Source organism: Aquarana catesbeiana, linkage group LG04 (assembly GCF_042186555.1).
Source record: "Aquarana catesbeiana isolate 2022-GZ linkage group LG04, ASM4218655v1, whole genome shotgun sequence".
Classification (NCBI taxonomy): Eukaryota; Metazoa; Chordata; class Amphibia; order Anura; family Ranidae; genus Aquarana; species Aquarana catesbeiana.
Window position 1 is genome coordinate 234,602,590 of NC_133327.1, and position 25,725 is coordinate 234,628,314.

General features: G+C 42.4%; 1 protein-coding gene across 2 annotated transcripts in view; it reads right to left on the bottom strand.

Moving 5' to 3' along the window:
• Positions 1–8,107: 8,107 nt before the first annotated feature.
• The window catches only part of KCNMB3 (potassium calcium-activated channel subfamily M regulatory beta subunit 3), a 68,342-nt gene continuing 50,724 nt past the window's right edge, over positions 8,108–25,725 (bottom strand). For both annotated transcript variants that reach the window (XM_073629096.1, XM_073629097.1), the window contains exons 3-4: positions 11,623–11,821; positions 8,108–9,230 (exon numbers count right to left, since the gene is read on the bottom strand). In XM_073629096.1, the coding sequence (XP_073485197.1) occupies positions 8,823–9,230; positions 11,623–11,821 (607 nt within the window). In that variant the 3' untranslated portion in view covers positions 8,108–8,822. The remainder of the gene's footprint in view (positions 9,231–11,622; positions 11,822–25,725) is intronic.

Sequence of the window (25,725 nt, forward strand, 5' to 3'; positions counted from 1 at the left end):
TTTAAAATTACTTTCAATGCTGGTTTCTAATTACTAAAAAAAAAATGCACTATATGTATATTGTGATGTTTCTATATATAGGACCCCTCTGGAAATAGTTATTGAAGGGGATGGTAATTTCTTAAGGGTCTATGTGAGATCCAAACAAGTTTTGAGGTTTTTCTTTTTTTTCTTTTACTTTTCTTTTTTTTTTTTCTTTTTTTTTTTTTTTTTTAATATTGATCTATGCACCAGATAAATAGAATGAATACAGAAATCTTCTTTTCACAAAGAACCTTAAAAAAAAACATAGGCTTGATGATATTATTGAAATGGATAAGACAGGACCTTTTTCTATTTTATATCCTTTATATAGTAAAATGTCAACTTTAATGCAAGTTCTTTTATCTTGGAATATTAGGGGGCTTAGCGATCCAGTAAAGAGACCAGCAATGTTTACTACATTGAAACCGTTTTCTCCATCTATTATCTGCCTGCAGGAGACTCCCTTCAATACACATAAATTAAATTATTTGAAGCGTGCATAATATAATATCATTCTACTTGTACTATTTATACTACATATTCTAGAGGTGTATCTATATTAATAGCAAATTATGTTGATTTCTTCTGAAGGCAGGTACAAACGGATATTAAAGGTCACTATATTTTTTTTATATTGCGCAATGTATAGAAAATAATGTGTTAGCTAATATGTACCACCCCCATATTCCTCAGAGGTACTTAATAAATTCCTGAAATTTACTTCTCATAAAATTGATGTTCATTGGTTAATAGTAGGAGATTGTAATAACTACCTAGATCCTTCTCTAGATGAATTTAGCTTGAATGCAGCTTCAACAACTTCAGTATGTACCCCCTTTGCTGACTCTGTTCGGGAGATTGGTCTTATGGATGTTTGGAGAATGTTACATCCTAATGATAGTGTTTTCTTGCTTCTCTAACACACATGGGACCTTGTCTTGAATTGATTTGGCATTGGTTACCTCTATGATGCTACCTGTGATATCTGAAGCGACATATGCAGCTAGAGGATTATCTCAGATTTGTACTTTATGGAAAATGAACCCTTATTGGTTTGACCTTTTCCCTTCAAAAAAGAACTGTAAACAAGCCCTCTGTATCTTTACAGATCTATTGGGACTCTTTAAAAGCCTATATTTAAAAGCCTTCCCTGGGCCAGTTGATAACCTCCCATGGCTTCCAATACTACCTCTATGTTGATGACACCCAGATCTAGCTTTCCACTCTTCAACTCACCCCCTCGATCTCACAGATATCAAACTTACTGAATGACTTATCGGTATGGATGTCACACCACTTTCTCAAACTCAATCTTTCTAAAACTGAGCTTGTTCTATTTCCTCCTTCCCGGTCCCCCCCCATGACTTTACTGTTAAGATCAACAGCACAACCATTGGTCCCTCCACACATGCCAGGGTGCTGGGTGTAGTCCTTGACTCTGACCTCTCCTTCAGCCCCCACATCCAATCACTGGCTAAATCCTGGCGACGTAACCTCCGCAACATCTCCAGAATTCGACCCTTTTTGACTGAAACCACAAAGCAACTTATTCACTCCTTGATTATTTCCCACTGTTAGGAAAGGCATTGCCGTGCAGCAGGAATTGCACAGCAGACACGCACATGCACCTGCGCGCACACGTGCGCCTGTCACAAACGTTTGCGCCAAAGGGGCTATTTAAAGTGAGTGCACCAAAGACTCCTTGCTGTTTGGTCTGCAGCTTCTGTGTGTCCTGAAACCTGTTATCCTTGCTGATCTCTGATCTTTGAACCGGCTTGCTCTTACTAACCCTGTCTGCTTGATACTGACTCCGGCTTGTTTTTTGGACTTCTCTTCTGCCTGCTGCTTTGCCTGATTCACTAGAACGTTACCGATCCGGCCTGCCTGACTCTGCATCCACTTCTCCAGCCTACTGCAGTTCTGCCCTGCGAATCGCACCAGTTCCTGATTCTTCTGCGATCCAGTCTACCACAGTTCTGGTCTACCCAGCTCTACCGGTCTGCCTGCTGCACCACCAGCCACACTGATACTGGACAGATCCTAGCCACTCCTGCGTCACCGTGCTTATGTGGCTGCTGTCTCAACCTCAGGGGCCCACAAGCCGGTGCGCAAGAGAGGCTCTCCTCTACACGTCAGGCTCACGATCCAGGTACGTGACATCCACCTTGACTACTGCAAATCTCTCCTTAATGGCCTACCCTTATGCAGGCTATGCCCCCTTCAGTCTATTGTGAATGCTGCTGCTAGACTAATACTAATACACCTCACAACCGATCCGTGACTGCTGCCAACCCCTTCACTGGCTTCCCCTACCCCACCGTATAAAATTTCAAAATGCTTTCCACAACATACAAGGCCATCCATAACATCGCCCCTGGCTACATCACCAACCTCATCTGCAGATATTGCCCTAATCGTCCCCTCCGCTCCTCCCAGGACCTCCTGCTCTCTAACTCCCTTGTTACTTCCTCTCATGCTCGCCTTCTCCAGAGCCTCTCCCATTCTCTGGAACTCCCTGCCCCGGTATATCTGATCAGCCCCTAACCTGTCCACCTTTAGGAGATTCCTGAACTGTCCCTGAGCCACCCCCATCAAATCATTCCCTGCATCTATTACCTTTTGTTCCACCACCCCCTCCCTTTAGAATGTAAGCTCTACGAGCAGGGCCCTCTTGTCCCTTCTGTATTGAACTGTACTGTAATTGTACTGTCCCCCGCTCTACATTGTAAAGCGCTGCGTAAACTGTTGGCGCTATATGAATTGTGTATAATGATATGAGAGGTTTTTTTATTTCTCAAATCTTAAGGATAAAAAAAGATCCAAGACTTGGGAACATTCAGTGACCGAAGATGTTTTAAAGGCAGAACTTCAACATATAGCAAAACCTACTATAAAAACACAACAGAAATGGATAGGAAAACAGATATATGCTGATGTTTTTTCCTTCAGCAACCTTATTGAGGATGGGCCATCTTTTAGCAACAATAGTGAAAGCACAGAAGTCAATGACACAGGTAGTAGAATTACAAATTTCTTTAACTGGAACTGTACCAACTACCTCTCATCAGTGTTTTGATTTATTTTTTCAAGAACGTGTATAGTAGTAAAGTATCCTATAAGGAATCTGAACTGCAATTTTTTCTTAATTCTATTATGTTAACAAAACTATCAGTAGATTATAGGGAGATGCTGGATCAACATTTGACATTAGAGGAACTCCAAATTGTCTCTGCTAGTTTGCCTTTTAATAAAGCTCCAGGTGCAGATGGGTTACCGGGGGAAGTCTACAAAGTTTATGGAGCTTATTTGCTTCCTGAATTATTAGAGGTATTTAACTCGGCACTGGAATGTGGTCATCTTCTATGAATGAAGCAATTATAGTTTTGCTAAAACCTTATGAAACTCCTAGTAATCCTGAATCATATCGCCAAATATCATTACTTACATAAGATGTGAAGTTTTTGGCAAAAGCATAAGCCATTAGATTGGCGAAAGTAATATCTTCGTACATATAGATCAAGCTGGTTTCATCCCAAATAGATCTACTGCAATGAATATAAGGCACTTATTTCTTAATTTGCAGGTCCCTTCTGAAAATCTGGGCAATAGAGCTATACTGTCGCTTGATGCAGCAAAAGCTTTTGATGGTATAGAATGGATTTTTTTGGTGGCATTGTTTAGAAAAATTTTGTTTTGGACCCCACTTTATAAGCTGGATACAACTCCTTTACGCTGCCCCAGTGGCACGGGTACAGGTAAATGGACATATATCAACGCTTTTTTCACTGCTATGTAGAACAAGACAGGGATGTCCATTATCACCTTTACTTTTTGCTTTAGCCATTGAACCTTTGGCTGCCTCTGTCTGTAAATTTCACAGAATATTATAGGGTTTTGTAGACCCCTGGGAGAGGATAAGATTGCTTTATATGCTGACGATACATTTCTATTTCTGGGAGACACTTTAACCACTTGCCGGCCAGCCACCGCAGTTTTACTGCGGCAGAATGGCACGGCTGGGTGAAACAACATTATGTAACATTGCTTCGCCCTGTGGCCACTAGGGGCGCTCGCCCTCGGAGCTGATGCGAGTGCCCGGCGGGTGCGATGACCTCCGGCTCCTGCGATCGCTCGTGACACACCGAGAACCGGGATCTGTGTGTGTAAACACACAGATTCCAGTTCTCTGAGGGAAGAAGAGACTGATCGTGTGTTCATACCAAGTATGAACAGCGATCTGTTATCTCCCCTAGACAGTCCCATCCCCCCTTCAGTTAGAACACAGAGAGGGAACACAGTTAACCCCTTGATCACCCCCTAGTGTTAACCCCTTTCCTCCCAGTGACATTTTTACAATAATCAGTGCATTTTTATAGCACTGATCGCTGTATAAATGCCAATGGTCCCAAAAATGTGTCAAAAAAGGCCGATGTGTCCGCCATAATGCCGCAGTCCCGATAAAAATCGCAGATCGCCGCCATTACTAGTAAAAAAAAAATAATAATAATAAAAATGCTATAAATCTATCCCCTATTTTGTAGACGCTATAACTTTTGCGCAAACTAATCAATATAGGCTTATTGCGATTTTTATTACCAAAAATATGTATAAGAATACATATCATATTTATTAAAGCAAAAAGTACAATATATTGTGTTTTTTTTTTTTTTTTTTTTTTTTTTTTCAAAATTGTTGCTCTTTTTTTGTTTATAGCGTGAAAAATAAAAACCGCAGAGATGATCAAATACCACCAAAAGAAAGCTCTATTTGTGGGAAAAAAAAGACGTCAATTTTGTTTGGGTGCAGTGCCGCACGACCGTGCACTTCCCAGTTAAAACAACGCAGTGCCGAATCGCAAAAAATGGCCTGGTCATTCAGCAGCCAAATCTTCCAGGGCTGAAGCGGTTAAAGGCAGTGATGTCTTTAATAAATATGTTTCTTTTTCGGGTTTTACAATAAACTGGGATAAATCTGTTCTTTTACCAGTGGATCCCCTGGTAACCAATCTCTGCTTCTTAAATAACAGTATTTTCTACATTTAAATACCTGGGTGTACATGTTACATCACAAGTAAGTGCATATGTGGAGAGGAATTTAGCCCCATTGTTTAAGCGGTTTAAACAAAAGGGGAAAATTTGGAGTAAGTTGCCTTTAACGATAATAGATAGAGCTAACTTGATAAAGATGATATGGATGCCACAATTGCTATATTTGTTACATAACTGCCCTGTGTGGCTTCCCCGGAAATTTTTTTAAACAGATACCTTGTTTAGAGACCTTATCTGGAAAAACAAACCTCCCCGGATTGGAAATTCTGCACTTGCCTAAGGACGAAGGAGGCTTGGCCGTTCCTAATGCCAGATTGTATTATCTGGCATCTCAACTACAGCAATTGAATGGTTGGAACATTATAGGACCCCATACAACAAATTATATTTTCTCAATTACCGATAAATGCACTGATACAGTTAATAGTAGCCTACCACTTTTTATAGTAAACGCAGCTATCCCACATTCTATTTAATCCATAGAATCTGGACTACTATTCATTAAGATACTCATTATGAGGGATATACTCAATATATGCCCATATGGAATAATCTGCGATTGCCTGAGGTAGCGAAACGTGAAAATTTAGATTTATGGAAAAAAGGCTGGTATTCTGCTGCTTTGTCAACCAGGGGTAGGCAACCTCGGCCCTCCAGCTGTGGTGAAACTACAAATCACATCATGCCTGTGATTGTCGGGGTCTTGCAATGTCTCATGGGACTTGTAGTTTCAAAACAGCTGGAGGGCCAAGGTTGTCTACCCCTGCTGTAGGCAGTCACAGCTCTCTGCTCCCTCCTCGCTCATTGTAGCTGTGGAAGGGCTGGAGAGGCTGGCTTAGGCTCTCAACAGCTTGCTGAGAGGCTAAGCCAGGTGTCAGTCCAGACACCTGGCAGATCCAGACTTGGTCGTGATGATGCGGTGCCTGGATTGACTTCTGTGACATCAGCAGAGAGCGGACTTCAGCCTGCTCTCTGCTGAAAATGGGTCGCAGGAGTACAAAACGAACTGAACTCCTGTGATCCATAGGAGAAGTACAGCCAAACGAGCTTTGGCCAGACTTCTCCTTTTAAGTTAGAAGCTGATTGGTTACAATGCATAGCTTCACCAGATTCTGTGTGCACAAGTTTTAGTAAATCCCCCCCCCACCCCACCCCACACCACACGGGGGTTATAAAAAGTCAATTCACCATAAACCCAGCCCTGGAATTTTATTTGAAGAGGTCTATTCTTAGACCACTTAGTAACAGTAAAGTGTAATTTGTGAACACGGGCTGATTTACTAAAACTGGAGTGTGTAAAATCTCTCCATTTTTAGTAAATTAACCCAACAGTGTCATTTTTAATGCTCTGTGACAGATGTCTCTGTGGGAGTACCTCATGTCTGGAGGAAATCACTGGAAAGGTGGGAATGCAACTGGAATCATTTGTCATAAATACCAGCTAGGGACCGCAAGAAGACCAGTATCTTAAGATTTGATTGCAGGCTAGTAGCACTATCTAGTGCATGAAAATGGTAGGGATGGCAGAATTTTAAGATTTTCGAAAGGGTGTGCCTCTTCCTGGATGGGTGGGTGAAGGGGGGGGGGGGGGTCGGCATCTGAAAGAGTGTATAAAATCAGTACACTGCTCTGAGCTCTCTATCTCTAGGCTCGGACAATGGAACATAAACGATGCCTGTGTAACATAACGCCATTATTTCTTTTACTGTATCTGTAACTTTCTCTGTAATTGTGTCAATTGGTAACAATTTGTATTTTAATTTGTAACATCATTGCTTTGAAGTTAAATCAGCTACCGTATAAGTCGAGTTTTTCAGCACATTTTTTTGTGCTGAAATTGCCCCCCTCGACTTATACTCGAGTCAAGCACTTTTCTGTAGCAAAAAAATTCATTTTCCGAATCGACTTTGGGGCCCTGTATCTCAGGGCCACTTGGTGCTAGGAACACCAAATTTGGTGTGCAAACCCAGTACCACAACATATCCAAAGCTGGAGTTCCTAGCACTAAGTGACCCCGAGATACGGGGCCCCAAAATTGGTTCGGAAAATGTCATTTTCTGCTGCAGAAAAGTGCTTGACATTTTCTGTACCGACTTTGGGGCCCCATATCTCATGGCCACTTGGTGCTAGGAACCCCAAATTTGGTGTGCAAACCCAGTGGAACCCCAAATTTGGTGTGCAAACCCAGTGGTACTGGTACCACAACATATCCAAAGCTGGAGTTCCTAGCACCAAGTGGCCCAGAGATACGGGGCCCCAAAGCCAGTTTGGAAAATGTCATTCTCTGCTGCAGAAAAGTGCTTGACATTTTTTGAACTGATTTTTGGGGCCCTGTATCTCGGGGCCACTTGGTGCTAGAAACCCCAGCTTTGGATATTTTATGGTGCTAGTTCCACTGGGTTTGCACACCAAATTTGGGGTTCCAAGCACTAAGTGGCCCCGAGATACGGGGCCCCAAAGTCGGTCAACTGTGTCCATCTGCAGCAATGTCATTTCGGGACCCTTTGGGTTCAGAGATCCCAAATTTTGGCTGCAGCTAGGGGGCATCTAGGAACACTTAACTACCAAGTTTGAAGTTCGGGGGACCTATGGCTGCAAATGGGCACAGTGAGGCATGCAAATGGGCACAGTGAGGCTGCAAATGGGCATTGTTGACCCTCTTTTCCACTTACAGTAGCTGTGCATTTCTCACCCTCGTCTTATACTCGGGTCAATAAGTTTTTCCCATTTTTTTTTTTGTAGTTAATTAGGGCCTCGACTTATACTCGGATCGACTTATACTCGAGTATATACGGTACTTGTATTTTATTTTATTTGATTGATAGCAAGCATTCCTTTCTCTGTGAATAAATTAGAACTTTTTTTTAGCACAGTGGTTATTTGTTGTTAATAACCTTTATTATACGAGATGCAGCAAGGCTTAATTCAGGTGTTAACAAAAGGTAATATTCTCTTACTATATTCATCACTAAGAGAACAAGTGAGATTGTATTTTAGCCATAACACCCCTTCACCATTCCTTTCTGTCCTGAAGTAAATAGTTCTTTAATTATCTAAAGCTGGGTATACACTGGGAGTTTAGCCCCATATCCACACATGCGACCTGGATGCATGGATCTCCCCTGCTGTGCTATTGTATTCTGACAGAATATGCCCCCTCTGTCAGAATGTACTGATCAGCACTGCAGCCATTGGCTGCAAGTTTGGATCAAATGCTGGTTTTCCAGCAGGACCGTTTAACAGAAGTCAGTCTAACGACCAGCTTCTGTTAAACAAATTGGCATGCACACCAGCTGAAACGGTCGATTTTCGGTCTGTGTATGCCTAGTTTTAGTTTTAGGCTTATGTGGATTTTATGCACATTACTTACAACTATACCATCTTAAAACCGCTTATACTGACAACAAAAGTACGTGCGACAGACTGTTTATTGTAAACAACACTTCGTATTAACATAACCATTATCACTGTACTTTTCGCAATACTCTACAAAAATAAATTTATGGCTACAAAAATTGCTTTGTAAAATACTTTCTTATGCTATACACAATTTCAGCAGTAGTTTCACTAGTGGTGCCTAGCCTTTTTCTTTTAATATGGAGCCCATTTTTGGTACCAATGTTTTGCAATTATGAAAGAAATGCGCTGGTTTTGGGTCCCAATTAATAGGCTGTGCACTTTAGTTCTATGCTACACTTCTATTTGACAATCAAAAAGACCTTCGACATGATGATCTTGTAAACCTCTAAGTTAACTAAATGAAGCTCGAGTCATACTTTGGGAATTTAATCTCCATCTCAAAGTCTTTTCATCCTTTTTAGTTCTACTCTGCTGAGAGTCTGGTCGAGGGGTTACATTGCCAGATTCCTCTTTTGCTGGACTGCAGTAGACCATACACATAAGAGACAAATGTTGAGTCAGTTTTACCATGCCTACTATGGATGCTCCACCAACAAGCATAAGAGTTGGCCAAAAAAGGCAATGAAACACTACTGATCGGTCGTACTTTTTAATCAATATGACATCTTCTGGTTTACTGTCATGTCGATGAAAGCATGCAAACGGGGTGTCATTCTTGCGTTCGAAGTACTGTTTCACATCTAGAACACCATCCAGTAGATCATTCTTATCTCGTTGGCACTTTGGAACATAAAAGCACTTCATGAAAAAAAAAGAAATATTAGGATTGTTAGTACTGATCAGTTTTTAGAAAACTGAGATTATGGACACTGTTTACAGTGTCTAGATTTTTCAAACACAGACAATCTGAGATTAAGAATAATGAGGTCCATATAATATACACTTATATTGTTAAAAGTATTGGGACATCTGCCTTTACACGCACATGAACTTTAATGGCATCCCAGTCTTAGCCCATTGGGTTCAATATTGAGTTGGCCCACCCAATCACATTATGACCACCCACCTAATGTTCAATAGGTCCCCTTTTTTTCACCAAAACCGCCCCGAACCCTTGTGACATGGGCTCCAAACTAACGTCCACATTAATGGCAGGACCCAAAGTTTCCCAGCAAAATCATTGCCCAAAACATCACACTGCCTCTGACAGCTTGCCTTCTTCCCATAGTGCATATTGGTGCCATCTCTTTCCCAGGTGAACAACACACACACACCGGACCAGCCACATGATGTGAAAGAAAATTAAATTCATTAAACCAGGTCACCTTTTTTCATTGCTCTGTGGTTCTGATGATCACATGCCCATTGTAGGTGCTTGTCACTGTGGACATGGGTCAGCATGGGCACCCAGACCAGTCTGCAGCTCCACAGCCCCCATACACAACAAACCGTGATGCGCTGTGTGTTCTGACACCTTTCTATCGGAACCAGCATTAACTTTTTTAGCTCTTCTATTGGATCAGACTTCACAGACCAGCCTTTGCTCCCCTTGTGTATCAATGAGCCTTGGCTGCCCATGACCCTGTCGCTGGTTCACCTTTTTTGGATCACTTTAGGCAGGTCCTAACCACTGTAGACTGGGAACATCCAACATGAGCTGTAGTTTGAGTTGCTCTGACCCAGTTGTCCAGGTATTTCAATTTGGCCCTTGGGAAAGTCATTCATATCCTTAGACACTTATAATTTTTTCTGCTTTCAACACATCAACTTCAGGGGCAACATGTTTACTTGCTGCCTATTATGTCCTCTTACTTTCAGCCTACATATTATGAAATTATCCTTCCACTTAAATCCCCCTCCCCTGATGCCCCTCCGGCCCGCTTTGCTATCTTACACAGTGAAGGGGAAGATGCCTTTCACAAAACCACTGTAAAAGGCACTCCTACAAGAGAGCCTGATTATGCCTGATCTCTTCCCATCTGTTGTATTCCTAGAAACCGTTACTACAGCTTCTATGAAAAAAGCACAATCTATGAATGGAGGGGGCTGATCTATCAATCAACCACCTGCCCTTCATTCATAGATTCTGTTTCTTCACATGTGTGTAAACTTAAAGGTTTTAAAGCTGAACTCTGGGATATACAAATATTGACTATTTACAAAAGATGTGTATTCTTTTTTACTTGAATCTGTGTTCTTTCTGAGTTTCCTCCAGATCTCTGCAGTAGTAAAGTGTGAAACTTTGCTTTTGTGCAGGAGCTTCCTGCAGTAAAGACCAGCCTTCTTGCACTCTCTCCTGTGCAGAATGACTGGTCTTGTATATGGCCCCTACTCTAAATCTGAAGGCAGCCTGCAGTTAATAACTGCAATTGAAAAGGCATTTGGTGCACACAAAAAAAGTGAATTTATATCCTTTGCAGCTAATAAAGGCTACGTTTACCTTTGGAACATGTTACATGTGCCACCCATATTTAGGGTGGAACACGTAACATGTTACAGCTCCTGCCCCTTCCCTGTGACAGCAGGCAAGGGTTCTTCTCCCCACACCCAATGTCACTTTTTTAAAAACAGCGAGGCTCCACCCACAGAGCCACATCATTCATTCACAGATTTCTCTGAATTAATAAACTATAACTACCGTCTGACACTGTGGCAGACGGACTTGTATTTTAAATGGATTGCAGTGGCGCTGATGTGTTCATGGTCCACTGACATATCCCCCAACTTTTAAACAGAAAGATGCTACAGGAGTACGGTCTGACAGCTGGAGGACATGTCTGCAGGGGCCCATGTTGTACCCATGATCTACTGATCATGGGTGCAATGCCTTCCAGGCTGCTGTGGGAAAAAATAATAAATGCACTTTTTTCCTGCAAAAATATGTGCATTTATTTTTTCTTTGTAAAAGTGAACTTCACCTTTAGGGAATATATTTCAATGAAAGTTTTTGTACCTTGGGTTCAGCTTTAGTTTTCATTTTGGAAAATACATAAGGTTTTTGTTGCATTTTTCTAGGGGGAATTTTGGTCAGTATTCAGTAATATACTTTGGCACTCTCTGAAAACTTTGTATGCAAAAGTTTAATGAAAGGATGTGTTGTATTGTCATAATCCAGAATCCTGTTTTATATGTGTATCCTGTACTGTTAAAACACGCAACAGTGAGCATGGGCAGATGTCAGTGTACTCACCTTGGGGTTTATCTGGACAGCCTCTTCATTATAATGCAGGGCAGCAACATGACCAGAAGCAGACACGTTCACCAGTATCTGAAGACAGGGGTATTTGGACTGGCCATGGCAATCTACACCACATGTGAAGGAACAGTCCACCCAGTCATCCATTATATCCGCCTGGATAATTGTGCAGTTGGACTCTTCATTCCATACACTAACAGACAGAAAAATTATTTTCAGTTAAGGTTCATCATCATGCACCATTGCTGCAAATGATACCATATGACTGTAATAAAATGTGGTCTTTTGTGGAATTTTGAGTGCTAATTACGATAACATGGTGTTATGCTTTGGGTTTTATAACTCAGATGCTTTGTCTACTGTTCACACGCATGGACATGATAAAGATGAACTGTGGGATAAGCATATATTGTAAGAGTCATGTGAATTCTTGCATAAATCTTGGTATGCTTTGTTTAGTTCTAGATCTATGTAGTAATCCAGTGTGCGACTCTGTCTACTTTGTCTCTGCCTTTCTGTAATGAAGTCCAGTCACTGCTGCTCTCCCTCTCATTGTGTACGGTGACTGGTCTTGTATAATAAGACATTTGTAATCAAATGTCAGTAAACAGTCTTAAAGCTCAATGGGCTGGCCGCTTACCCAATCACCAATATCAAGCAAATAAGCAGACCAGAGAATGATGCAAAAAAAAGGCATAATCCAGCAATAATATATACAAAAAGCATAATTCCAGATGAACTATAGTGCTGTTGCAGAAAGTAATGCAGACTTGTATGTAGCGTTCTCTACTGTCTCCAAATATATGTTTTTTTATCGTACATCACGGGACACAGAGAACCATAGTAATAACTATATGGGTTATAGGCCACCTTTAGGTGAATGAACACTGGTATAACCAAAAAGGAAACCGGAAGTGCCCCTCCCTATATAACCCCTCCCATACCGGGAGTATCTCGTTTTTTTCGCCAGTGTCTAAGGTGTTGGTCACGGTTGATGAAGTGCTAAGAGAGCTCCTTTAACTAATCCCTGACGGGATCAAGGGTCTGTGCAAATGGATCCATCTAAAGTGCTTGAAAGCCAAATGGATGGTACCCGGGCCTCGTACAAGAAGAAACAAGGTTTTTGCCTGTAAAGCTTCTTTTTTGAGAGCTGGACCCTGGGACCCGGCACCTTGGTCATGTTAATACAGCCAAAGAGTTTTCCAGCAGGGTGCTGTATAGGTCCAAGGGAGTGGACCCGTGAAAGGGGACCCGCTCCTTGAAGGTCTGGCATGGCACGGCCCGCCGTGATGGGTGAAGGCTGGATCTGTCTGATATTTTCCAGCAGTCCTGCGGCGGGATCAGGTAAGTCAGAAAGACAGGGAATGTGTGTGTGTATATGTGTGTGTGTGTATATATGTGTGTGTATATATATATATATATATATATATTATGATAATATGATTCACTTGATCTTTCTGGTATGAGTATGCGATGCCCTGCCTGTGTTTTGCCACTAGAGGGTGTAAAAGCTACATACCTGGCTTCCCCTGTGATGTCAAATGTCAGCAAATGCTTCCTGTGGCAGCATCAGTAGGGGTTTGGGGGGACCATCCACCATCAAAAAGGTCAGGTTCCCCCCTACTGAAGAACACCCGCGCCCCCCCCCTTGATCCGCCCTCACTACAGGGCCAGCTATTTCTGCGCAGAGCGAGGGAAAGGGATCGTTTAAAAAAGTGGGGGCGGAGCCTAAGTCCACGGAGGCATGGACGTAAGACACGGCACAGGCGCAGGGCTCACTGCTTAAAAGCTTTACACTCATGGAGTGTCTGGTTGGCTGACGGACACAGAGCGCACAAGGGCATGTAAGCTTATGGGTGTGTGGATACAGGCATTTCCAAGGGGCTCGTTTACTCAGCATTGAAACTGAGCATTATAGCAGCAAATTATGTAAATTGCTAGACTAAAGCGCGGCAGTGAATGCATTTCGTTTAGTACCTCTGATTTTTTTGTGCTTAGGACTATGTCTGCCCGTAGGAGGGGTATTTATCAGGGGGGAGTGCAAAGTCGCTGCGGTCAGAGCCTAAGGCTCCTAGTCGCATGCCCACAGTTCCATCCTCCCTGAAGGACCTAGAGCATCTGGCGAATCTGAGCCACCTTGTCTCACAGGCATGATGGTGGCTACCCCGAACATGTCAGCTTCTGCATTTGTCACTAAGGACGATTTTAGCTTTGGCTCTGGCTGGTTTGGAGGGAAAAATAGCCGATTTGTTCACGTCATCCTCCCAGGAGGTGAGAACGCAGCAGGTCCCCTTCTCCTGCCCTTGACCTTCCCGTTTTGGAACAACAATGGATGATAGTGGGGTACCTCTTGAGGGAAGGAGGTTCAGGTGACTCCTCTTCTGAGGATTTCTTCTGAACTCAAGCAGGTTATTAAAGTTCCTGCTCAAGCTGTTGAGGCCCAAAGTTTAGCTAAGCTACCTAGGGCCCTATATTTTGCAGTAGACGCTATCAAGGATTCCATCCATCAGGCATCTTGCCTTGTGCTTATGTTGATACATATGCGCAGGACCCTGTGGCTTAAAAATTGGTCAGCCAAGTTACCATGCAAGAAGCTCTTAGCTGGATTTCACTTTCATGGAGAAAGGTTGTTTGGGGAAGATTTGAATTTGAAAGTATATCCAAAAGATTTCTGGAGGTAAGAGTACCCTTCTGCCGGTTAAGAAAAAGAATAGACGGCCTTCTTTCAAGACTTCCCCTCTTATGCCTGGGGCAACAGCCTCCAGGCAGTATTGATGGCCTCCACTGTCAGGGGCAAAGGGTAAGCCTCATAACCAGACACAGGGTCCCAAGGCTTCCTTGTGAAGGGGCACCCCCGCGCAGTCGAGTGGGGGGGAGATTGCGGTGGTTTTCAGAAACTTGGCAAGAGGAAATCCAAGACAAGTGGGTCCTCTCTGTAGTAGCCCTAGGCCACAAACTAGAGTTCCAAGAGTTTCCACCATCGCGTTTTCAAAAATCAAACGTTCCCAAGGACCAAGTAAAGAAAAAGTCCTTATTTCTGCCACTGGACCGATTACTGTGTCAGGGAGTGATAATAGAGGTTCCTTCAGAAGAGGGGGACATGGGGTTTTATTCAAATCTCTTTATGTTACCAAAACCAAATGGAGATGTCAGATCCATTCTAGATCTCAGGAATCTGAATCACTTCCTAAACATCCGCTCCTTTCGAATGGAGTCGATTCGGTCAGTTGTTTCCACCCTACGGGGAAGAGAGGTTCTAGCATCCATAGATATCAAGGATGCGTATCTACATGTGCCAATATTTCCCGCTCACCAGAAGTTTTTGCGGTAGAGCAGCGCCACTTTCCGTTCGTGGCCTTGCCTTTTCGGGTTGGCCACCGCTCCCCGACTGTTTACAAAAGTGTTAGCCCCAGTACTAGCAAGACTAAGGGGCCAGGGTATAGCAGTCATAGCATACCTAGACGACCTGCTACTGGTAGATCAGTCAATAGCAGGGTTAAATCAAGGGGTGTCCAGAACAGTCAGTTATCTGAGACACCTGGGTTGGATTCTCAATCTAGAGAAATCATCCTTACAGCCAGTAAGAAGGCTGCAGTATTTGGCCTGGTCATAGACACAACCCAGAAAAGAGTGTTCTTGCCTCAGGCAAAGGTCAATGCTCTAAGAGCTGGTCCAGGCGGCCAAGGCAAAGAAGGGTCCTTCCATTTGCCTTTGCATGAGATTACTAGGGAAAATAGTAGCTTCCTTTAAAGCGGTTCCCTATGCCCAGTTTCATTCAAGACTGTTGCAACACAGTATTCTGTCTGCTTGGAACAAACGGATCCAAGCCTTGGATTATCCAATGAATCTGGCTCCAAAGCTACGCCAGAGTCTCAACTGGTGGTTGATAACCAGGAATTTACAGAAGGGGAAATCCTTCATTCCAGTTTCCTGGAAAGCAGTAACAATGGATGCCAGCCTATGGGGCTGGGGAGCAGTTCTAGAAGAGACCACTGTTCAAGGGAAGTGGTCAGAGTCCGAGAAGACCTTGCTCATCAATATCCTAGAGATTCGGGCAGTACGTCTGGCTCTAATAGCCTGGACCTCTAGGTTGCGGAATGCTCCTGTCTGGATACAATCCGGACACAGTGGTGTAGTGGGTAGCACTCTTGCCTAGCCGTAAAAAGGGTCGCTGATTCGAATCCCAACCTTGACACTACCTGCCTGGAGTTTGCATGTTCTCTCTGTCTTGTGTGGGTTTCCTCCGGGTACTCCGGTTTCCTCCCACACTCCAAAGACATGCTGGTAGGTTAATTGGCTTCTGTCTAAATTGGCCCTGGTATATGAATCTTAGTTAGGGACCTTAGATTGTAAGCTCCTTGAGGGTAGGGACCAATGTGAATGTACAATGTATATGTAAAGCGCTGCGTAAATTTGACGGCGCTATACAAGTACCTTTAAATAATAATAATAATCTGACAATGCCACAGCAGTGGTCTACATCAATCACCAAGGGGGCACCAGAAGCCACGCAGCCCAAAGGGAGGTGGACCATATTTTGTCTTGGGCAGAGAAACCTGTTCCTTGCCTATCTGCAGTTTTCATTCCAGGAGTGGAAAATTGTCAGGCAGATTTTCTGAGCCGTCAACAGTTGTTGCCGGGAGAATGGTCTCTACATCCCGATGTCTTTTTGGCCATATGCCAAAGATGGGGTACGCCGAACGTAGATCTGTTGGCGTCCAGGTTCAACAAGAACTTGGACAACTTTGTGGCAAGAACAAAAGGGATTCACTTGCACTCAGAGTAGATGCGTCAGTGATCCCGTGCAATCAGTTTTCACTGATTTATGCATTCCCTCCAGTTCAGCTGCTACCACGGCTGCTTTATAGGATCAGGGAAGAGGGGAAGCCTGTAATCCTGGTGGCCCTGGCATGTCCCAGAATACCCTGTCATACAGGGATTGTGAGAATGGCAGTAAGGGAGTCTTTGACTCTTCCATCTCGTCCGGACCTGCTGTTGCAGGGACCGATATTCCATCCTGCTTTACAAACGCTAAATTTAACGGTGTGGCTATTGAAGCCCACATTCTAAAAATCAGGGGCTTTCAGGTTCAGTAGTAACCACCCTAAATAATGCCAGAAAGCCGGCATCCAGGACCATTTATTACAGGGTCTGGATGGCCTATGTCACTTGGTGCGAAACCAAGAGTTGGCATCCTCCGTAAGTATGTCATAGGAAGAATTCTGGCCTTTCTACAATTAGGAGTAGAAATGAAGCTGGCCTTGAGTACAATCAAGGGTCAGATTTCGGCCTTGGCAGTGTTTTTTTTCCAAAGGCAGCTTGCTTTGCATTCTTTAGTCCGGGCATTCCTACAAGGGGTAACTCGGATAACTCCGCCAGTTAGAATACCCTTGTGCCCATGGGATTTGAATCTGGTTTTGTCGGTGTTGCAAAGATAACCCTTTGAACCTATATGGAATATTCCTTTGATCCTTTTGACAAGGAAATTGGTATTCCTAGTTGCGATAACCTCTGCAACAAGAGTATCAGAATTGGCTGCTTTCTCCTGTAAAGAGAGAGCCACACTTAATCATTCACAAGGATAAGGTGGTGCTGCGTCTGCACCCAACCTTTTTTGCCAAAGGTAGTGTCTGGTTTTCATCTGAATCAAGATGTTTCCTTTCCTACCTTTTTCCCAGAACTTGTTCTGTAGAAGAAAAATTATTACATTCTCTTGATGTAGTGAGAGCAATTAAAGCCTATCTGTAAGCGACTGCTCAGATACAGAGAACTGATATTTTGTGTTGTCGGAAGGCCCTAGAAAGGGTCAGGCAGCATCGAAATCTACTGTTGCTAAGTGGATTCGTCAGGTGATTAGTCAAGCTCATTGCCTGAAAAGAAGGGTTCCTCCCTTTTAAGATTAAAGCGCACTCTACCAGGGCAGTCAGTGCTTCATGGGCAGTGCATCACCAAGCCTCTGTGGCTCAGGTTTGCAAGGCCGCTACTTGGTCGTCAGTACATACATTCACGAGATTCTATCAAATGGATGTAAGATGGCAGGAGGACACCACTTTTGGGCACAGTGTGCTGCAGGCAGCAGTATACTGTAGGTCCTCACACCTGGCGGTGACTATTTGCTTTGTCTCCCTCCCCTCAGGTGGCATTGCTTTGGGACATCCCATATAGTTATTACTATGGTGCTCTGTGTTGTACGATAAAGAAAATAGGATTTTTATAACAGCTTACCTGTAAAATTCTTTTCTTGGAGTACATCACGGGACACAGAGGTCCCTCCCTTCTTATTGGGATATGTGTATATATTGCTTTGCTACAAAAACTGAGATACTCCTGGTATGGGAGAGGTTATATAGGGAGGGCATATCCTGTTTCCTTTTTGGTTATACCAGTGTCCATTCACCTAAAGGTGGCCTTAACCCATATAGTTATTACTATGGTGCTCTGTGTTCTGTGATGTACTCCAAGAAAAGGATTTACAGGTAAGCTGTTATAAAAATCCTAATTTTATTTACCTACTGTTAGAAATATTTCTTACAAAAGGCTATACATACTTAAGGATATACTTACGATACATAAGGATATACTTACTAAGGATATGGTTTCATTGTGGTCTTTTTTTATCACATTTGACGAATACTTTTTTCTATACCCACACTTGATGTTGGAAGGGATCTGTTTTCAACAGTACTATAGGTCATCCATAGTTAATGTTTAAAGGGTAACTCCACTTTTGTGGGGAAAAAAATTGCAAATAAAGAAAAAATAATATAGCGTATACAATTGCGACACAAGTCATATTGTAATTGAATGTTATATAAAATTCTCTTTTCAATCTGCAGCTCTATAATTTTCTGTAAAATGCAAAATGGCTACAATATGGAAATAAGTACAGCGCTGCGCCAAAAAATATTAAAAAAAGGAAATTGTAGTATACAATTAGCAGCTGACACTCCTCTAGACACAGGTAAAGGCAAAAAATAGTAAAAAATAGTGTAGCGCTATGTGTATATATAGATTATAACATAAATAAACCGTGAATCTGTTCGTCCTTTGCGGGACAAAAATGGTATTAAAACACTAGGTGATACAAATTAGCATTTAGAAGTGGCTACAGTAAATAAGTAATGTGAATCAGTAATATAAAAATAAGTAGTGGATCTAAGAAAACGTACATATGTGACAAATCAAATAATATAGTCCATGAGAAATTGACAATTATATTGGCAGTGACTAGTGGAATAGAAAACCACCACCAAAAGTCTATAAGAGTTGAGTGCTTGAAAAATAGAAAACTCCCAGGGTTTCCTCATAAACGAAATTGTTCACTTCTGGCAGATGAATAAAAGAAATCACAGATGAGTGGAGGGTCAGAATAAGTGGCAGGACCATCACCGGAGCATCAAAAGAGGCTTACCAGAATCAGATGACTTGAAAAGACATACGTCTTACAAGTCTAAGAAAGCTTAATGACCACCAGGTCTGGCGAGATAAATCGTCAGGTTATCCTCGGCTTCCAAAAGGGGGGAGGGGTCTCACCACAGCTTCAAACGTCCCCAAGACAGTCCAACAGGCCCAATGGATGTTTCAAATATCATGCGAGAAGAAAAGCTCACATGGCATAATAACGTTTAAAAAACATCAATTTATTAAAATAGTAAAAAAAAGAACACTCACATGGTAGGAGATCAAAAAAAAGCTCATATAGAATCAATCGCGGTAATCGTGAGGGGTCCACCTGACATGTTTCGGCTACAAAGCCTTCATCTGGGGTGTGGAGCCCCCCCACCTCACCGCTATTTAAACAAGAAATGACCCCCACTGGGAGTGTCACAATACCGGAAGTAACGAAATTGATGTCACTTCCTGGTTATTCAGAATAATAATATTTAGCTACATATATATACAGAGTGAAAGGGGCAATAAGCGGTATTATACCGCTATCACTAGCAGATGAAAAATCCAGATTGTATGATAGAGGTTAGACAGGCCGCTTGGTCAGCTGGTTCGGAAATAAACCAAGTGCGCGCCAAGCCTCTCTTTCGGTACAGCCGGATCCCATTGGCCGAAGCGCCGTCCTGCGCCGCCCAATAGATCCGGCGTCGTGATCCGAGTGTGCACAATGACGTCATCCGCTGTATTACTGCGGCGCCAGTGCGCTCCACTTCTAAGACCAAGCCTCTCTCCCACATCAGCAACCACAACACTTCCGGTATAGAAAGCAAGAAGCTGATAGGCTGGAGAGGGCCAGGAAAGGTCATGATGATCTGAAACCACAATACAAGTGTCAGCAAAGATGGATTTATATGAAAATGGTGTTTAGATGATGTCACAACATCGTGAAATAGATGGCAAGGCTAATTAAAGTAATAAGAGGACATCAATCATGACCAAATAGTAATTGGGAGTACTGAATAAAAATTAGAATGACACTGCCAGTGAGGGGCATCGCATAACATAATGGACAATAAAACAAACATGACAGGATCTCAACATAAGAAGACATCCTTCTTATAATATTCACTGCACAAATTATGTATATTCTAGGATGATAATAGTGCATTATTTAATATTAATATGCAGGGTTTTAATCTAAATTTATATCTATAAGTGGGTCAAGACTTAATATTAATACCAATATTAGTGATTAAAAGTATAAAATTAAAAATAAAAAATTAGAAAAAAATTGGAAAAATTAGACCATGAACTAGATAACTACGCTTGGTTGATGAAAGAATTGATGTCCCACTCCACGTTAATACCTTGCGGAAAATGGGACCCCAATTCGTAAATCCAGTAAGTCTCCAGACGGGAGACGCCCCTAAGGGTTGAACCACCCCGCCAGGGGGCAACATATTTATCAATAATAAGAAACTGCGTACCCTCAGGATTTCGGTCATGAAATTCCCTATAGTGTCGGGGCACGGTGTGTTTGGTGCTACCTGCTTTAATAAGGTTAATGTATTTAGATACTCGTGTTGTAAAAGATCTGATAGTTCACCCCACGTACTGCTTATCACATGGGCAAGTCAGGAGATAAACAACCCCTGTAGTAGCGCAAGTGCAAAATTGCTTGATCTTGTAGGAACGGCCAGTCACAGTAGAAGAGAAACTGTGGCTAGCCCTCCTGCCACTGATGTTAAACTGACAAACCAAACATTTTTTACAGGGGTAGAAACCAATCCAATTATGAAAAAAGGAAGGTTTACTCGGGGGGGTTGATAACGTTGGGTGCCAACTTATTTCGGAGAGATGGAACACCTTTGAAAACCACCTTGGGGGTTCTGGGAAACAGAGGGCCCAAAACCTTATCAGTTTTAAGGACATCCCAATGGTGTTCGAAAATTCTTTTGACATGCTTATGTTGGATGGAAAAGGACGTCAAAAAAGACCATTTAAAGTCCTCATTTGTTTGTCGAGGTTTATCCTCTAGTAATGATTGGCGATCAGACAGGCATTATTAATCTCCTTATCTAAATCGGAGGGGTTATACCCCTTCTCCAGGAACCTATCCTTAAGAGACGCAGCTTGGATCTTAAAGGTGTTAAGGTCAGTGCAGGTCCTACATATTCACAGGAACTGGCTTTTGGGGATTGATCTGATCCAGGGCGCGTGATGGTAACTATCGGTGGGTATGTACCCGTTCCGATCGGTAGATTTAAAGTAGGTGCTGAATACAAATTGGCTTTCCTTTCTTTCAATAACCAAGTCCAAAAAATGGACTGAGGTAGTGCTTGATTCAAATGACAGAACAATGTTTCTGTTGTTATTATTGAGGGTCGCAATAAAATCGACTAGATCATCTGGACTACCAGTCCATAGGAGGAGGATGTCGTCTATGTACCGAGCCCACAACAAAAGGTGTGGGTTACTCATGGCATAGACGACATCCTCCTCCCACTTGGCCATAAATAAATTGGCCAGACTGGGAGCGAACTTAGCTCCCATCGCGACCCCCTTGTGTTGACGAAAGAATCTACCATCGAACCAGAAGTAATTGTGCTGCGTTGCAAACTCAATTAGTTCGATAATATAGTCCACCTGGGGTGAAGCGAGGGAGGCATCCCTATTGAGAAAACATTTGACCGCATCTATACCCTGACGGTGCGGGATACAGGTGTAGAGGGATGCAACATCCGCAGTTGCCATAATGAGATCACCAGAATAGGAAACATTGGAAAGTATTCTGATGACATCTCTAGTGTCTTTTAAATAAGACGGCATCTTAGATACGGATGGCTGGAGGAAAAAATCTATGTATTTCCAAATTTTTTAAAGTAACCGAGTCGATGCCACTAATTATTGGCCAACCTGGAGGGTGTAGGGGATCCTTATGGACTTTAGGCAGGTAGTACATAACAGGTATGTGTGGAGCGAGGGGAACTAGAAATGATCTCTCTTTCTTATTTAAAATACAAGAATTAAAACCTTTAGAAACCAGTCTGTGTAAATCCTTCTTATATTTCTGTGTAGGGTTACTAGATAGTTCAATGTATGTCTCTTGATCTCCTAAAATACGATGCATTTCATTAATATAATCTGATTTATTTAATAAAACAATGCCACCGCCTTTGTCGGCGGGGCGAATAACCAGATTTTTATTATCGCATAAAGTCTTTAGGCCTGTTGAAGGTAAGGGGTTGTGAAATCTCTGTTTTAATGGAATATTAGTTAAATCTCTCAACACTAACTCTTTAAACAGATTAATAGCTGGTGGGAGTTGTGTTGGGGGGCTGAAAAGGGAAGGGTTGGATAAACCTGAATGAACTGTGCCAGATGTTGCTGCCCTGGCTACATTTCTAGAGGGATTTGAGATAATATACCTCTGAACATTAATTTTCCTGATAAACTTCTGAATGTCAATAAATGTATCGAACTTATTAAGTTTACACGGAGGAGCGAACTTAAGACCCTTATTTAAAATGGTTTTCTCTTCCTGAGTGAGGATAGTATCACTCAGGTTGAATACCCCCTGACAAGTTAAACCCGTTTCCTTTTTTCGTCTCTGGATCCTCCTCCCTCCTCTGGACCCTCTCTTGTTTCTGGTCCTCTTTTTTTGTTTTGGGGGTCCTCGTGAAAACCCTGAGTGGTCTGTGGCCAGAGTAGGGTGGTTTGTAGGGGGATGGACCATACCCAGCATTATCACTATAACGAAAATGTCTACCCATTTCCCAATGCTGGGTATGGTCCATCCCCCTACAAACCACCCTACTCTGGGCCACAGACCACTCGGGGTTTTCACGAGGACCCCCAAAACAAAAAAAAAGGTATTTTTTCATAATTGGATTGGTTTCTACCCCTGTAAAAAATGTTTGGTTTGTCAGTTTAACATCAGTGGCAGGAGGGCTAGCCACAGTTTCTCTTCTACTGTGACTGGCCATTCCTACAAGATCAAGCAATTTTGCACTTGCGCTACTACAGGGGTTGTTTATCTCCTGACTTGCCCATGTGGTAAGCAGTACGTATCAGATCTTTTACAACACGAGTATCTGAACACATTAACCTTATTAAAGCAGGTAGCACCAAACACACCGTGCCCCGACACTATAGGGAATTTCATGACCGAAATCCTGAGGGTACGCAGTTTCTTATTATTGATAAATATGTTGCCCCCTGGCGGGGTGGTTCGACCCTTAGGGGCGTCTCCCGTCTGGAGACTTACTGGATTTATGAATTGAGGTCCCATTTTCCGCAAGGTATTAACGTGGAGTGGGACATCAATTCTTTCATCAACCAAGCGTAGTTATCTAGTTCATGGTCTCTTTTTTCCAATTTTTTTCTAATTTTTCTAATTTTTTATTTTTAATTTTATACTTTTAATCACTAATATTGGTATTAATATTAAGTCTTGACCCACTTATAGATATAAATTTAGATTAAAACCCTGCATATTAATATTAAATAATGCACTATTATCATCCTAGAATATACATAATTTGTGCAGTGAATATTATAAGAAGGATGTCTTCTTATGTTGAGATCCTGTCATGTTTGTTTTATTGTCCAGTATGTTATGCGATGCCCCTCACTGGCAGTGTCATTCTAATTTTTATTCAATACTCCCAATTACTATTTGGTCATGATTGATGTCCTCTTATTACTTTAATTAGCCTTGCCATCTATTTCACGATGTTGTGACATCATCTAAACACCATTTTCATTTAAATCCATCTTTGCTGACACTTGTATTGTGGTTTCAGATCATCATGACCTTTCCCAGCCCTCTCCAGCCTATCAGCGCCTTGCTTTCTATACCGGAAGTGTTGTGGTTGCTGATGTGGGAGAGAGGCTTGGTCTTAGAAGTGGAGCGCACTGGCGCCGCAGTAATACAGCGGATGACGTCATTGTGCACACTCGGATCACGACGCCGGATCTATTGGATGGCGCTTCGGCCAATGGGATCCGGCTGTACCGAAAGAGAGGCTTGGCGCGCACTCGGTTTATTTCCGAACCAGCTGACCAAGCGGCCTGTCTAACCTCTATCATACAATCTGGATTTTTCATCTGCTAGTGATAGCGGTATAATACCGCTTATTGCCCCTTTCACTATTTCATTGAGTGTTCTTTTTATACTATTTTAATAAATTGATGTTTTTTAAACGTTATTATGCCATGTGAGCTTTTCTTCTCACATGATATTTGAAACATCCATTGGGCCTGTTGGACTGTCTTGGGGACGTTTGAAGCTGTGGTGAGACCCCTCCCCCCTTTTGGAAGCCGAGGATAACCTGACGATTTATCTCGCCAGACCTGGTGGTCATTAAGCTTTCTTAGACTTGTAAGACGTATGTCTTTTCAAGTCATCTGATTCTGGTAAGCCTCTTTTGATGCTCCGGTGATGGTCCTGCCACTTATTCTGACCCTCCACTCATCTGTGATTTCTTTTATTCATCTGCCAGAAGTGAACAATTTCGTTTGAGGAAACCCTGGGAGTTTTCTATTTTTCAAGCACTCAACTCTTATAGACTTTTGGTGGTGGTTTTCTATTCCACTAGTCACTACCAATATAATTGTCAATTTCTCATGGACTATATTATTTGATTTGCCACATATGTACGTTTTATTAGATCCACTACTTATTTTTATATTAATGATTCACATTACTTATTTACTGTAGCCAATTCTAAATGCTAATTTGTATCACCTAGTGTTTTAATACCATTTTTGTCCCACAAAGGACGAACAGATTCACTGTTTATTTATGTTAAAATGCAAAATGGCTACCTGGAGGTGTTCTGTGAACAGAATGTGTACAGAACGCCCCCCAGATATGTAATTTCCTGTTTGTCTGATTGGCTCACTAATTTCTCCAGAAGTCTGCACTAAGATACAAGTCAGATTTCAGACACCCCCTGCAATAAAAATGTAATTTTTGGTGAGGTACTCCCAATAGGAAATCACATCTAAGGGCACTTTCACACTATCAGCGCCCGGACGTTGTTTTTGCAGCGCTTTTCGGCCGCTAGCGGAGCGCTTTTAACCCCAGCTAGCGGCCGAAAAAGGGTTAAAACCGCCTGAAAAGCACCGCTGCAGCGGCGGTTTGGTGGCACTGCACCATTGATTTCAATGGGCAGGGGCGCTTTTAGGAGCTGTGTATTCACCGCTCCTACAGCAATTCAAAGAAGCTGCTTGCAGGACTTTTTTTGACATCCTGTCAGTGCAGCGCCCCAGTGTGAAAAGCATTCAGGCTTTCACACTGGGATTGCAGCTGAGGCTTTTTTCAGGAGCTTTACATGCACTATTTTTAGCGCTAAAGCACCTGAAAAATGCCTCCAGTGTGAAAGAGGCCTAAAGGGATGCAGGCCCAGTAGCTTTCCTCATTTAGTGCACTTCAGGTGCAGCAGCTGATTTATAATTATGAAACCACTCCCATTTAGATTAATTTTCCCACATGAACACAGACAAACGCACAGGGATTTCTTCAGAATAACAAGGTAGAAATCTGCAACAAAGTTTGTTAAAATCCTTGCAATGTGCATAGATCAACCGGAGGGGACTGTTTTTTCCTCAACAAAAGTGGAGTTGCCCTTTAAATCTCTACATAGAACATTTCTGGATTATGCAAGGTTTTCTGCTCTACTTATATAATTATATATAGTTCGA